Raw genomic sequence first — 12,762 nt, 5'->3', positions numbered from 1 at the left:
GGTATGGGTCTGTTCTTTTTAGCGATGTGATTCTTATCCTTAATATTCTCCCTGAGGTTAATGAGTTGCCAGGGTAGACAGAGTGATTTTATATTTGAGAAGAAAAATAATAAAGATTTTCAATCTGTCCTAGCTGGACTCTGGGCACTGAAGTGAGGGAAAGAAGATGGGCCAAGGACTCAGACCTCTGCTTTTAAAGAAAAGCCTGGCTGGAAAAAAAAAAAAAAAAGAAAAAAGGGAAAAAAAAGATTTTTTCAAAATTTATTTTTACAGAGACAGAGAGAGAGAGAGCAATAGACAGTGACAGACAGACAGGAACGAAGAGAGATGAGAAGCATCAATCATCAGTTTTTCGTTGCGGCACCTTAGTTGTTCATTGATTGCTTTCTCATATGTGCCTTGACCGCGGGCCTTCAGCAGACTGAGTAACCCCTTGCTTGAGCCAGTGACCTTGGGTCCAAGCTGGTGAGCTTTGCTCAAACCAGATGAGCCCGCGCTCAAACTGGTGACCTCGGTGTCTCGAACCCGGGTCCTCTGCGTCCCAGTTTGATGCTCTATCCACTGTGCCACTGCCTGATCAGGCAAGGCTTGATTTTATTTATTTTTTATTTTTATTTTTTTGTTTTCTTTATCTTTTTTTCTTTTGTTTTAGGGCTTGATTTTTTATCTTACTAAAGTGTGAGTGACAGGTAGTGCCCAGTGGGAGGTGAGAATCATATTTTCATTTGTGTAACTGCGCATGTGTGGTGTATTGTGACAAAGCTTCAGTCAAAAATCCCTGCCTTATGAAGCTGTTATTTCCAACAAAAGGGAGACAGACAATAAAGGAAACAGATAAGAGTTTGATGTGAGCCTGACCAGGCAGTGGCGCAGTGAATAGAGCATTGGACTGGGATGCTGAGGACCCAGGTTCGAGACCCCGAGGTCACCAGCTTGAGTGCGGGCTCATGTGGTTTGAGGAAAAGCTCACCAGCTTGGACCCAAGGTCGCTGGCGCGAGCAAGGGGTTACTCAGTCTGCTGAAGGCCTGCAGTCAAGGCACATATGAGAAAGCAATCAATGAACAACTAAGTTGTCGCAATGCGCAACGAAAAACTAATGATTGATGCTTCTCATCTCTCTCCCTTTCGGTCTGTCTATCCCTGTGTATCCCTCTCTGACTCTCTCTGTCTCTGAAAAAGAAAAAAAAGTTTGATGTGAGAAGTGCTATAGAGAAAATAAAGCAGAGAGAAGTGATAGATGCAGGAGGTAGATTGGGGAGGTGGCAAAAATTTTTTTTTAATTTTTATAAGTATTTATTTATAATTTTTAAAAGATTTTTATTTATTCATTGTTTAGAGAGGAGAGAGAGAGAGAGAGAGAGGAGGGGAGGGGAGGACCAGAAAGCCTCAATTCCCATATGTGCCTTGACCAGGGTTTCGAACTGGCAACCTCAGCATTCCAGGTCGATGCTTTTATCCACTGTGCCACCACAGGTCTGGCACAGTATTTATTTTTTTAAAAAACAAAGCACTTTTGCCTGACCAGGCAGTGGTTTAGTGAATAGAGTGTCAGCTTGGGATGTACAGGACCCAAGTTCCTAACCCAAGGTCGCCAGCTTGAGTGCAGACTCATCCGGCTTCAGCGCAAGCTCACCTGCTTGAGCACAGGGTCACTGACTTGAGCATGGGATCATAGATGTGACCCCATGGTCACTGGCTTGAGCCCAAAGATTGCTGGCTTGAAGCCTAAGGTAGCTGTTCTGAACCTAAGGTTGCTGGCTTGAGCAAGGGGTCACTTGCTCTCCTGTAGCCCACTGGTCAAGGCACACATGAGAAAACAATCAGTGAACAACTAAGATGCCGCAACAAAGAGTTGGTGCTTCTCATCTCTTCCTTCCTCTCTGTCTGTCCCTATCTGTCCCTCTCTCTGTCTCTCTCACAAAAAAATAAAATAAAAATAAAGACAAAGCACTTTTAAAATAAATTGATTTTAGAGAGGGAGGGAGGAAGAGAGAGAAACATTGATTTGTTGTTTCATTTATTTATACATTAATTGGTTGACTCTTGTATGTGCCCTCACTGCAGATTGAGTCCACAACCTTGGCATATCAGGTCAACACTCCAACCATCTGGCCTAGCCAGGGCAAGGGAGGTGGTGATTTATAATAAAAGGCCGACAAAGGAGACCTCATTAAGGAAGTTACATAATTTAAGCAGAGACATGAAAGAGGTGAGAGAGGGGCCATGTAAGTATCTGGGAAAGAGTAATCCAGCCAGAAGGAATAGCATGTGCAAAGGCCCTGAGATGAAACCTTGCTTGCTGGGTTAGAGGGACAGTGTGGAGTGAGTAAAGGGAAGGGAGGGAACAGGACAAGGAGATTGTTCAGGGCCTCATGAGCTATGGAGAGAACTTTAGTTTTTTTAAATTTTTATTTATTGATTTTAGAGAGAGGAAAGGGGAGTGTGAGAGAAAAACATTGACTTATTCCATTTCTTTAAGCATTCATTGCTTGATTCTTGCATGTGCCATAACTGGGGCTTAAACTCACAACCGTGGCATGTCAGGATGATGCTCTAACCAACTGAGCTACTTGACCAGAGCAAGACTTGAGTTTTCATTCTAAGTGGAGTAGGAATCATGGAGTGTTCTAAGCAAAGGAAGGATGTTACCTGATTCAGGTATTCGTAGGCTCCCTTTGGCTGCTGTGGGAGGAACTGACTCGGGGGGTTTAGGGCTAGAGCTGGGAGACTAGGGCAGAGATCACTAGACTAACTGTGTGTGTGTGTGTGTGTGTGTGTGTGTGTGTGTGTGTCTGTGTGTCTGTGTGACAATGGGGGCTCTAGCCATGATGGGGAACCTAGAAGGAGGAAAATAATTGGAATCTGGATACAATTGAAGACCAAGCTGTTGAGAGTTACTACTGGGTTGATGTGGAGAGGAGAGAGAGAAAGGAAAGTAGAACAACCAAAATTTCTCTCTCCCTTTCTCTCTCTAAAATCAATCAATAAAATGTTTTAAAAAGAGAAGAAAAGAACAGTTGGATATATGGGTCAAGAGGCAGGGGAGGGATCCTGGCTTGACTTCTAAATACAGGAGTCTTTGGTGGCTCTGGTCATATAGCTTGGTTGGTTAGAACAGTGGTCCCCAACCCCCGGGCCAAGGACCGGTACCGGTCTGTGGGCCATTTGGTACTGATCTGCAGAGAAAGAATAAATAACTTACATTATTTCCGTTTTATTTATATTTAAGTCTGAGCGATGTTTTATTTTTTTTAAATGACCAGATTCCCTCTGTTACATTCGTCTAAGATTCATTCTTGACGCTTGTCTCGGTCACGTGATACATTTATCCGTCCCACCCTAAAGGCCGGTCCATGAAAATATTTTCTGACATTAAACTGGTCCGTGGCCCAAAAAAGGTTGGGAACCACTGGGTTAGAACATCATCTGAAAACACAAAGGTATGTGTTCGATCCTATTAGGGAACATACAGGAACAGATCAATGTTTCTCTTTCTCCCTTCCCCTCTTTAAAACCAATAAATTCAAATTAATAAATGCCGGAGTCACTGGCATATGATTAAATTAATACCAGGAGCACTAAAAGGTATCTGAGAATCCAGGGACTTGGGGTGGAGAGGTTGATTGCAGAATCATAAATCAAGGTTGGCAGGAGGAAGCTGTGGACCTAAGACTGTGGTTGATACATTAATGAATGAGTAAGGTTGTGCACCTTAATGGGGCCATTGCAGAGAGTGAAGTTTGGGAAGAAGTGGGCAGGGCATCATGAGATAACCTGGAAAGTTTCTCTAATCTGACTTAGCATAATGCCTGGCTGGAAAAGTCAGGCTAACAACATTTGAATAGAAACCATTAGCGTTTTATTGAGCACTTATTATGTACCAAATATTGTAAAGCTGTCATTACATCCCCATCCTTATAACTCAAAGAGGTAGGCACTCACACCTCCATTTTAAGGAAACAATACAGGCAGGTCACACTGATAGGGGCCTCTCCTACAATGAGGGGTGGGAAGTAGAACTAGTGTGAAGGATGAGCTGCTCAAAGCTGCTGGAAGAATCTCCCACCCTCAGCCCAGTGCCTGGCCCACAGAAGACAAACACAGGCCTGATGTGAAGACAGGAGTGCTGGTCAAGGACATCAAAAGCCAGCGGGTGAAATCCACGCGCGCCTTATGCAGACCCGGACTGCTTCCTGGATGCGTGTGGGTTTTGCTTTCCTGCTCTTGGGGATCCTAGGCCCAAGGGTCTCGGGCAAGACTCTCCTCCTCCTCGCCAATGGGGCTGGGCAGCCAGGGCGGAGCTGGCCCCCGGGGCGCGGGCATGAGCACTGTGGTGAAGGGCTCAGTGGCGGGACCCAGTACCGGCGGCTCTGGCCCAGTAAGAGGCTCGGGTTCCAGTTCTCGAAGAGTGGAGTCCAGCACTACTGCTCCGCAGCCGCAATGCGGGGTCGCGCCATCGAGGGCGCTGGTGCACGCGCAGCTGGCGGCGGTGGACGCCTCTGACACGCAGCTGTTCTTGCGGCGCAGCAAGGACAGGCGCCGGCCCAGCAGGCCCGCGGTCATGCCCGGGCCTACCGGCAGGAGGCGCTGCAAAAAGTCACTGTGCACTTCGCCCAGCCGCACGTCCACGCTGTCCGGCCGCTGGAACTGCATGTCCTCCCTGGCCAGCCTGTGAGATGGACAGGGGGTCAGCACTGCGTCCACACCCCTCTCCTTGGTTGACAGAGCTGCGACTGAGGCCGCTGTTTGTTTTCCTGGGTCTACCCAACCGTTTATCTCATCCCAAAAGAATTTGGCCCCTCACCTGAGAGCTCTGGCTCTGCTCAAAGTTAGGCCTCAAAGCCTCAGTTGTGGCATCGTATTGCCCCTGGCCACTCATCCAGTCCTCATCTTAGACCTTAGCTCTGACCCCAGTTAGTGGCCTGGTACCAGCCCTTGACCCTAATCCCTATCCTCATAGACTTTAGCTCTCAACCTCAAATTTCCAGAATTTAGCCCTTGACCTGTTAGCCCTCTCTTTTTTTTTCTTTTTGTTTTTTTTAGAGAGGAGTAGGAGAGAGAGAGAGGAAAGACAGACAGAGAGAAAGGGGGGAGGAGCTGGAAGCATCAACTCCCATATGTGCCTTGACCAGGCAAGCCCAGGGTTTCGAACCGGCGACCTCAGCATTTCCAGGTCGATGCTTTATCCACTGTGCCACCATAGGTCAGGCCTGTTAGCCCTCTCAACCAGACATTTCCCCTAGCAGGGGTAGTCAACCTTTTTATACCTACCGCCCACTTTTGTATCTCTTGTTAGTAGTAGAATTTTCTTTCTTTTTTTTTTTTAAGATTTTATTTGTTCATTTTAGAGAGGGGGGGAATAGAGAGAGAGAGAGAGAGAGAAGGAGGGGGAGTAGGAAGCATCAACTCCCATATGTGCCCTGACCAGGCAAGCCCGGAGTTTTGAACCAGCAACCCCAGCATTCCAGGTTGCTACTTTTATCCGCTGAGCCACCACAGGTCAGGCAGTAGTAGAATTTTCTAACTGCCCACCGGTTCCACAGTAATGGTGATTTACAAAGTAGGGAAGTAACTTTATAAAATTTATAAAGCAGAGTTACAGCAAGTTAAAGCATATAATAATAATTACTTACCAAGTACTTTATGTCAGATTTTCGCTAAGTTTGACAGAATAAATCTTTATGAAACAACTTACTATAGTTAAATCTATCTTTTTATTTATACTTTGGTTGCTCCGCTACCACCCACCATGAAAGCTGGAACGCCCACTAGTGGGCGGTAGGGACCAGGTTGCGGTAGGGACCAGGTTGACTACCACTGCTAGAGCCATAAAACTCGCCCCCAAGAAGCCCCGCCCACCCCGCTGGCTCACGTGATGTCAAATGTGGAGCCCTGGAAGGAGGGCTGCTGCATTAGGAAGGCGGTGGCCGCGGTGTAGGGGGCCCGAGTCTCCACCGCATCCCAATACAAGTCCTTCTCCAATATGGCCAGTTCGTCGTACATCTCGTCTACAGCCAGCATTGACACCTGTAGGCGTGGACACTGGACTAGGTGGGGGGTACCAAAGCGCGGGCACTGCGGGTCGACCCTTCAGGATGGGTAGGAGTGCAATACCAAAGAGAGAAGAATGGTTCAGAGGCAAGGTGGCAAGTCTTTGTAGGGCCACTTTGGGAGCCCGAGGACGGATGGTCACAGCAGTCTCACCTGGAAGTTGCGGTCGATCAGAAAGTTGGTCTCAAAATCGTCGTCGTCCTCTCCAAATGGGTTAATGAGTTGCTCTGCTACCTTGGTGGGGTGGATGGAGGTAAATGGAGACCTGAGAACCCCTGCCCACCCCGTTCCCGGAGTCCTGGTCTGGGAGCCCACCCACCTTGAGCCAGCCGGCATAGAAGAAGAACTGCAGCAGAGTGAAGACTGGTACAAACAGATCCAGATTGTGGTCTTTGTAGCCCTGTGCAGGGTCTAGGAACTGGCGACCGATAAGGCAGGCCAGGAAGTAACTGTACACCGCGATGGTCACCACCTGGGGGCGGGCAGCTGCCAGGTCAGGGCTCTCCGAGCCTCAGGCTCATTGAGAGTCCAGGGATAGGATTGGGAGTCACTGTGAGGGGGGTCTTAGCCGGCCTTAAGTTTCTCTTTGAGACCAAGTGCATCTGAGGATGAATCTAAACGGAGGCACAGCAGGGTTACCTGGGTGTAGACGAGAGGTACGCTGATCCAGTCGTAATGAAAGAGCATCGAACACTTGCCCCGAAACACAGTCAGCTCCTGGGGGCAGATACAAGTTATAAGGGGACCTGACTTGTAAGTTCACACGTGGGGATTAAGTGTGGGTACTTGAAATGGAGGTGAGTGGTCACCTGGTGGAAGGTAGAGGCATGTGCTTCTGGGGGCTCCCAGGAGGGAGAGTATTTAGCGATGTGTGTACAGCTGGGGGGGGGGCCATAGAGATAGATGTGCACTGGGGAAATTCTATATAAGAATGTTTGTGATTAGCCTCGTGGAAGGCGCGTTGCAAGCCATCCGCTGACACAATTCCAGGGAGGTGAGGTACAAATTCTCTGGTATTTTGTACGAATGACCAGCTGGCAAACCCACCTCGAGCAGCAGTTTAAGGGCGCTGTTGTCACGGATGCGGCCCTCACGCCGGGCCTGTGCTGCCAGGTTAGAGAACCAGACGCAGGGCACCCAATACTTGTTGTAGGATGAGTTCAGGTTCTCGAACTTCTTGCGCTCCTCGCGAGTCATAAACCCTGGATGGGTGAAGTTGGGGTTACTCGACCCGCCTTCCTGTCCTTACTGGAGTCACTCACCCAGCCCTCTGTCTTGGCCTTGTCCCCACTTCCTGCCAGGACCTTACCAGCCTCCACCACGTGGTCAATGGTCGGGAACCGCTTGAAGACCGCGGTGCTGACGGAGCGCAGGATGAGCACGGCCGAGAGCCCGGCATAGCGCATGAGCGTGCGCCGGTAGAGGCGGCCGCGCTCGTCGCGTCCATGCACCGTGCCCGACACTATGCACATGAGTGGGTCGGGCAGTGGCATGCAGAGGTACTGGTTCCACCAGCGGTGTACCACCAGGTTCACGTAGAAGCCTGTGGCAGAGCCGAGAATAGGAGCTCAATGGAGGCTCTAGGTTCAGGGATTTAGGTGCCCAGGTCATGGAAAGAGGAATGACTTAGGGTCTGCATCACCGGCACTGGGCAGGCTGGTCACCCTGACCACGCCGGGCCTCCTGGGTTGGGAAGTTGGGTTCTAGCCCTGAGGTTAAAGTGGCCAGAGAAGTCTGGGTTGCTCCCGCTATTTGGAATGTATCTGGGATGGGGGTCGCGATCACAGTATGGAGGCAGAGACACAGGGCACATTGCATGTTTTTATGGAGGCTACAGGAAAACCCTGAGCCCAAAATATGTGAAGGGGTTGGGTACAAGATTTATGTCAAGGATCCTGGTGTAGGCTGGTCACCCCCATCCATGTGGGAAGAGATCAATGGGAAGAAGGCTAGGGGCCAGGACTTGTCAGAGAAATAATTCCTAGGCTGGACTTGATGGATTCATATGAAGTTCCTGGAGGAGGTCCCTGGGGTCCAGAACATGAGGATAAGGGCACTAGTAATCTTATGTAGACAGAAAAGGGGAGTCCCTGAGGTAACCAGAGATAAGCATATGGGTGACATAGAACTCTGAAAGGTGCACTGTGACCAGGTGACGATATCCAACGGGCCACACCTGCCATAAAGAACGCAGCATGGCCCTGGCCGGTTGGCTCAGTGGTAGAGCGTTGGCCTGGCGTGCAGGAGTCCTGGGTTTGATTCCCGGCCAGGGCGCACAGGAGAAGCACCTACCTGCTTCTCCACCCCTCCCCCTCTCCTTCCTCTCTGTCTCTCTCTTCCTCTCCTGCAGCCAAGGCTCCATTGGAGCAAAGTTGGCCCGGGCGCTGAGGATGGCTCCATGGCCTCTGCCTCAGGCGCTAGAATGGCTCTGGTTGCAAGAGAGCAACGCCCCAGATGGGCAGAGCATCGCCCCTGGTGGGAGTGCCGGGTGGATCCCGGTCGGGCGCATTCGGGAGTCTTACTGCCTCCCGGTTTCCAACTTCAGAAGAAAAAAACAAAACAAAAAAAAACAAAAACAAAAAAACAAAAAAAAACCCAAGAAAAAAAAACAAAGAAAACCCCGCAGCAATGGGGGTCCTTGGAGTTGGGTTTGAGGGGAGTCTCAGAGGGGCAGGAATGGGGGCATCTCCAAAATGCATGAATGGAAATGGGTTTCTTCGGATGGGGGAGCTCGGGAACGCAAACACACCGAGCACGAAAGAGACCGGGATGAGACTGGCGTATTGGTCGCAGTAGATGACGAGCTTCTCAAAGTAGCGCTTCTGCTCTTCCGTCAGCACGAAGCTGGAGGGAGGAGTGCGGAGTTATGGGTAGGCCCCTCCCCAGCTGCAGATCTATCTTCCCGCGCCTCCAGGTACACCCGTGCCCCTTTCCAGCCCACTGTGGCTGGCAGGCCCACCCCGCTCCGCCTCACCGATAGGCGGCACTCAGCGCCATGTAGAGCCCGAGAAAACAGAGCAGCTCCCGCCACAGAAGTTTGTAGATGCTGCCGCGCCACAGCAGTAACAGCTGCGAGAAGCCGCCGAAGCGCGCGTTGGCCACACGGGCTGTGTACGTGACGGTCATCGCGGCAACGTGACTGTCAGGCCAGAGAAGGTGGGGCTGGACCGGACCCCCCCGCCTGAGGCCGAGTTACCGAAGACCGGGTGGGAGGGACTGGGGGCTGCGGGTGCTGGTGGAGTGTACGAGGTGACTCAGCTCAACGTTCCCTCCCGTACACGGCCACCTTCTCGGACCAGTCTCCTCCCTGCCTTGCTCAGTTCCGTCTTTAGCTGCCAGTTCTCCCCAAGCCTTCTCTAACAGGCCACCCTCCTATTGGATTCTTGTTCCCCACATCTTGCGCCTACCTCCTCAGACCCTCTCACCAGCCCTCACCTCCCAAACCTCTGAGTCAACCAAGTTGCCTTCTATCTCATCCATCCAGTTTTCCTGGGCTCCATCAGCCTCCCCTACTCCCCAGTGCCTCCATTTATAGGTTCTTAGGACTCTGACTGACCCCCTACACACCATTCCTTTCCCTCAGATCTCACCTCTGTCCATGCCTCCACTCCCCTAGCTCCCAATCTCTGCCCTTCCTCCGCCCCTGCACTCCCTTTTAAAGCCCCAGAAGTCCTGTCAACAAGGCTCCAGGCCCCCAGGTCCCCTCCTGCAGCCCCCTTGCCTCCAGCTGGCTCCCTCTTTTGCACAGCTGGCCCAGCCTATCCACCCCTCCCTATCCTTCCCCTTCTCCTGGGTCCACCTTGACCTTTCCTCTGTTCATTCTCCAGCCTTCCAAACTCTCTACTCCATACTCTGATGATTCTGATGGATTCCTGCTTGATTCCTGCCCACAGGCCCACCTGTCCTCATGGCCCCCTATGCCCCTGGGCCTGGGCCCTACTCACCTGACGGTGGGTGCAGGACACACCAGGACAGGGATGAGATGGGTTTGTGGCTTCAGCTTTGGGTGGGGCTGAAGCCAGACCCTGTGGCAGGAGGGGTTTGAGGAATGGGCGTGGATGGTCCCTCCCTGGCCCGCCCCCCTCTGCTGCAGCCTTAGAACTTTGGAGAAGTCTGGCCAGTTTACCTGGAGCAAGGGGAGAAATCTGCCCAGGTCTCTCTCGCTCCTCCCCATCTCTCTCCTTGGCAGTCACTGGCAGGTCCAACAGATTTGGACCAAGGGCTGGGGGAGGGGACAGGGACTGTCCTCAGTCACACACACACACACACACACACACACACACACACACGTACACACACTGTTCAGTGAGGCTGGTTCACTCCAACGTCACCTATAATCATACACTAACAAAAATGTACTTAGAAACACATATGTAGACCCAGGCATAAATTTAGCTTTCCTCAACACTGACACAACCCTAGTAGTGATCCAGAGGGCAGTAGGTACTGTCACAAAGAAAGTCACAAAAGACACACCTAACTCTACCCCCTCCAACATTCAGGTATAAGGCTGATGGACCCTAACCCACAGGCTCTCAGCTCTCAGCCACCAAAAAGCTACCTAGGAACACACAGGCGGAAACCCAGAGGCTCTGTATTCCTCCTGATCATGCCATGTAACAGACACACATGAGCTCACACAATCAGCTATGTGCAGACCCCACCCAGAGCCCAGGAAGCCTTCACACACCACCCCACAGAGGGTGGTAGCATAATTTATTCCTGATCTTTCCTGCACAAAGCTATACCTGTGGTCACACAACAGATGTGGGGATGCCTGCCTTTTACATAGCTGCACACGCTTCTGCAGTCCTTAAGATCCATCAGTGTTGCAAGGACACATCCATACAACGACCTCTCCTTAACAGTCCTGCAGACCCTGAGGGGCACATCCAGATGGAGTCATACCCGTAACCCTCATGACACTCACCTGCACTTGCACATTGATGACACCCACCCCAATGCCCCTCACTGTGGTGAGCAGGCACGCCTCCCCCCATACACATACCTCAGATCTTAGACCCTCTCAGCATTGCCATGAGCACATAAGCTTGGGGACACAAAAACTTGTCCCCACATTTGGCATGGATACAGAACAGATGTCCTCCCTTCACAGACACTCCTACAAAGGGGACACTCCCAGCCTGGCACAAACAGCCTCCCTATCCCATTCCTCCCATCCTCAGCCTGGTGTGGGAGTGGTGGAGACTCAGGCATCCAGCCCCTACGTCTTTTGCATCCACCGTGTGTGCTAGGAGTGAGCATGGCTTTATATGGCCCCACCCAGCACTGCCAGCCAGGACACCTTGTTCCAAGCCTCGCAGATGTCAGCCCCACCTGGGGTAATTAAGAACTGGCCCAGGCTGGCCACTCTCGAATGTGCTCCTTCACTGTCCAGCTGCCAGACAGCCCATAAAAGAGGATGAGGGGTGTCACTGCTAGCTGCAGGCCCTGGGGAAGGGACAGACTTCAAGTTGATTGGGCTCCATTCCTGAACAGAGGCCCCCATTCCCTAGGATGTACTTTCATACACACTGCAGCCGGCCTCTTCCCCCCTCCTGTGCTCATCTCCCTCCTCCAGTTCTCAGTGTCCCCACACTTGACTGCTGCACCCTGCTGGGCTAGGGGCAGGATGCCCAAGCTAGTTCACATGCTTAACTGAAACAAATTTTAACACAATGCTCTTTGGCAGGTAAATTCCTGGTGCTGTGTAAAAATGTTACTTATTTCATTTCACTGAGTCCTTACAAACAGGCTTAAGAAGTTGGTGTTTGTCACTCCTATTATCTGGTAGGGAAGCTGAGGCCCAAATGACAGCCTTTTCATGACACAGCTGGGATTTGAACCCAGGCAGTTCAGCTGGGAGCCTGGGGTCTTTGTTGTGGGTTGTACCACCGTGTTTGTTTACAAGTGCCACCCCAAAGTGCCTGCACAGCTTGTGCACACCCAGTGAAATCCAGTTGAGCACATGTCTGGGCTTGTGCCTGGCTTCTCCTTACACACACATGCACACCCTGACACACCCAGACCCTGGGAGTGCACAGTTTGAACACCACTTCCTGACTCATGTGTATCCTCAGGCACCTCTCGTCCATTTCCCCAGCCCCTACCAGCTCTGGCATGGAATCTGCAAACACTGGAGGCCTTCCCAGTCCTGAGTCTCCCAGGTGGGGATGAATATGGTTGTCCAGGCAGTGGCAGAGGAGTCGAGGGGGTCAGGGGGCCTGCTGGGTGCCTTCCAGGCTGTTGTGCTGACCCTTTCAGGGTCAGGTGAATTTGTTCTGTGAATGGCCACATTTTCTATTTTAGGGATTAAGTTCAAACTACAGGAAACATGAGACCACTCTGAGATAGCCCTATAGTTAGGACAGGATGTCAGGGGTCCCTCTAGCTTGAGTCCTCTGCCATCTTGTCCTCTAATCTGTCCCTAGTTGTAGTGTGCCGGAGAAGCTGATACAATTCCACAGAGGCAGGAATTGGGGGTGGGTGGGGTAAAGACTGTTAATCCCCAGTCTGGCCAGCCCAGCTTCTGCCCAGGGTGCCCACTAATTTCAAAACCAAACAGCAGGCAGGGCTGAGCTGCTGCCAGCCTAATCCGCTCCCCACCAGCCTGAGGCTCTCCACGGGACCTCCTGGTTCCCACACTGAGCCTCAAAGAAAGGGGGTATATGCCCCTCTCTCCTACCCCAGGGATTATGGCAAGTATACCC

General features: G+C 51.3%; 1 protein-coding gene across 12 annotated transcripts; it reads right to left on the bottom strand.

The window, feature by feature from the left end:
• Positions 1-16: 16 nt before the first annotated feature.
• On the bottom strand, positions 17-11,280 carry BEST2 (bestrophin 2). 12 transcript variants are annotated; one of them, XM_066271640.1, is made up of 13 exons: positions 11,061-11,279; positions 10,801-10,931; positions 10,179-10,274; positions 9,997-10,077; positions 9,027-9,214; positions 8,802-8,896; positions 7,362-7,595; positions 7,100-7,254; positions 6,692-6,769; positions 6,372-6,524; positions 6,206-6,286; positions 5,874-6,028; positions 17-4,670 (listed from the first exon to the last, which is right to left on the bottom strand). In XM_066271640.1, the coding sequence occupies exons 3-13, from the start codon at positions 10,224-10,226 to the stop codon at positions 4,235-4,237; spliced, it is 1,704 nt and encodes a 567-aa protein (XP_066127737.1). In that variant the 5' UTR covers positions 10,227-10,274; positions 10,801-10,931; positions 11,061-11,279; the 3' UTR covers positions 17-4,234. The 12 variants fall into 12 exon arrangements, with proteins under 12 accessions (XP_066127737.1, XP_066127746.1, XP_066127772.1 ...); XM_066271649.1 differs by lacking the exon at positions 10,801-10,931 and having other exon boundaries at positions 9,027-9,121; positions 11,061-11,280; XM_066271675.1 differs by lacking the exon at positions 10,179-10,274 and having other exon boundaries at positions 9,027-9,191.
• Between the last annotated feature and the right edge of the window lie 1,482 nt (positions 11,281-12,762).

The sequence above is a fragment of the Saccopteryx bilineata genome, chromosome 1 (assembly GCF_036850765.1).
Source record: "Saccopteryx bilineata isolate mSacBil1 chromosome 1, mSacBil1_pri_phased_curated, whole genome shotgun sequence".
Taxonomy (NCBI): Eukaryota; Metazoa; Chordata; class Mammalia; order Chiroptera; family Emballonuridae; genus Saccopteryx; species Saccopteryx bilineata.
The sequence above is the reverse complement of the archived record's forward strand: the minus strand, read 5'-3'. Positions and strand labels throughout refer to the sequence as shown.

Coding starts and splice junctions, on each gene's coding strand:
- BEST2 (XM_066271640.1), bottom strand. CDS start 10,226: ATGGGGAGGAGCGAGAGAGACCTGGGCAGATTTCTCCCCTTGCTCCAG. Junction 9,215..9,996: donor TGTCCTGCACCCACCGTCAG/GTGAGTAGGGCC, acceptor GGTCCGGTCCAG/CCCCACCTTCTCTGGCCTGA. Junction 6,287..6,371: donor TCTATGCCGGCTGGCTCAAG/GTGGGTGGGCTC, acceptor CACCCCACCAAG/GTAGCAGAGCAACTCATTAA.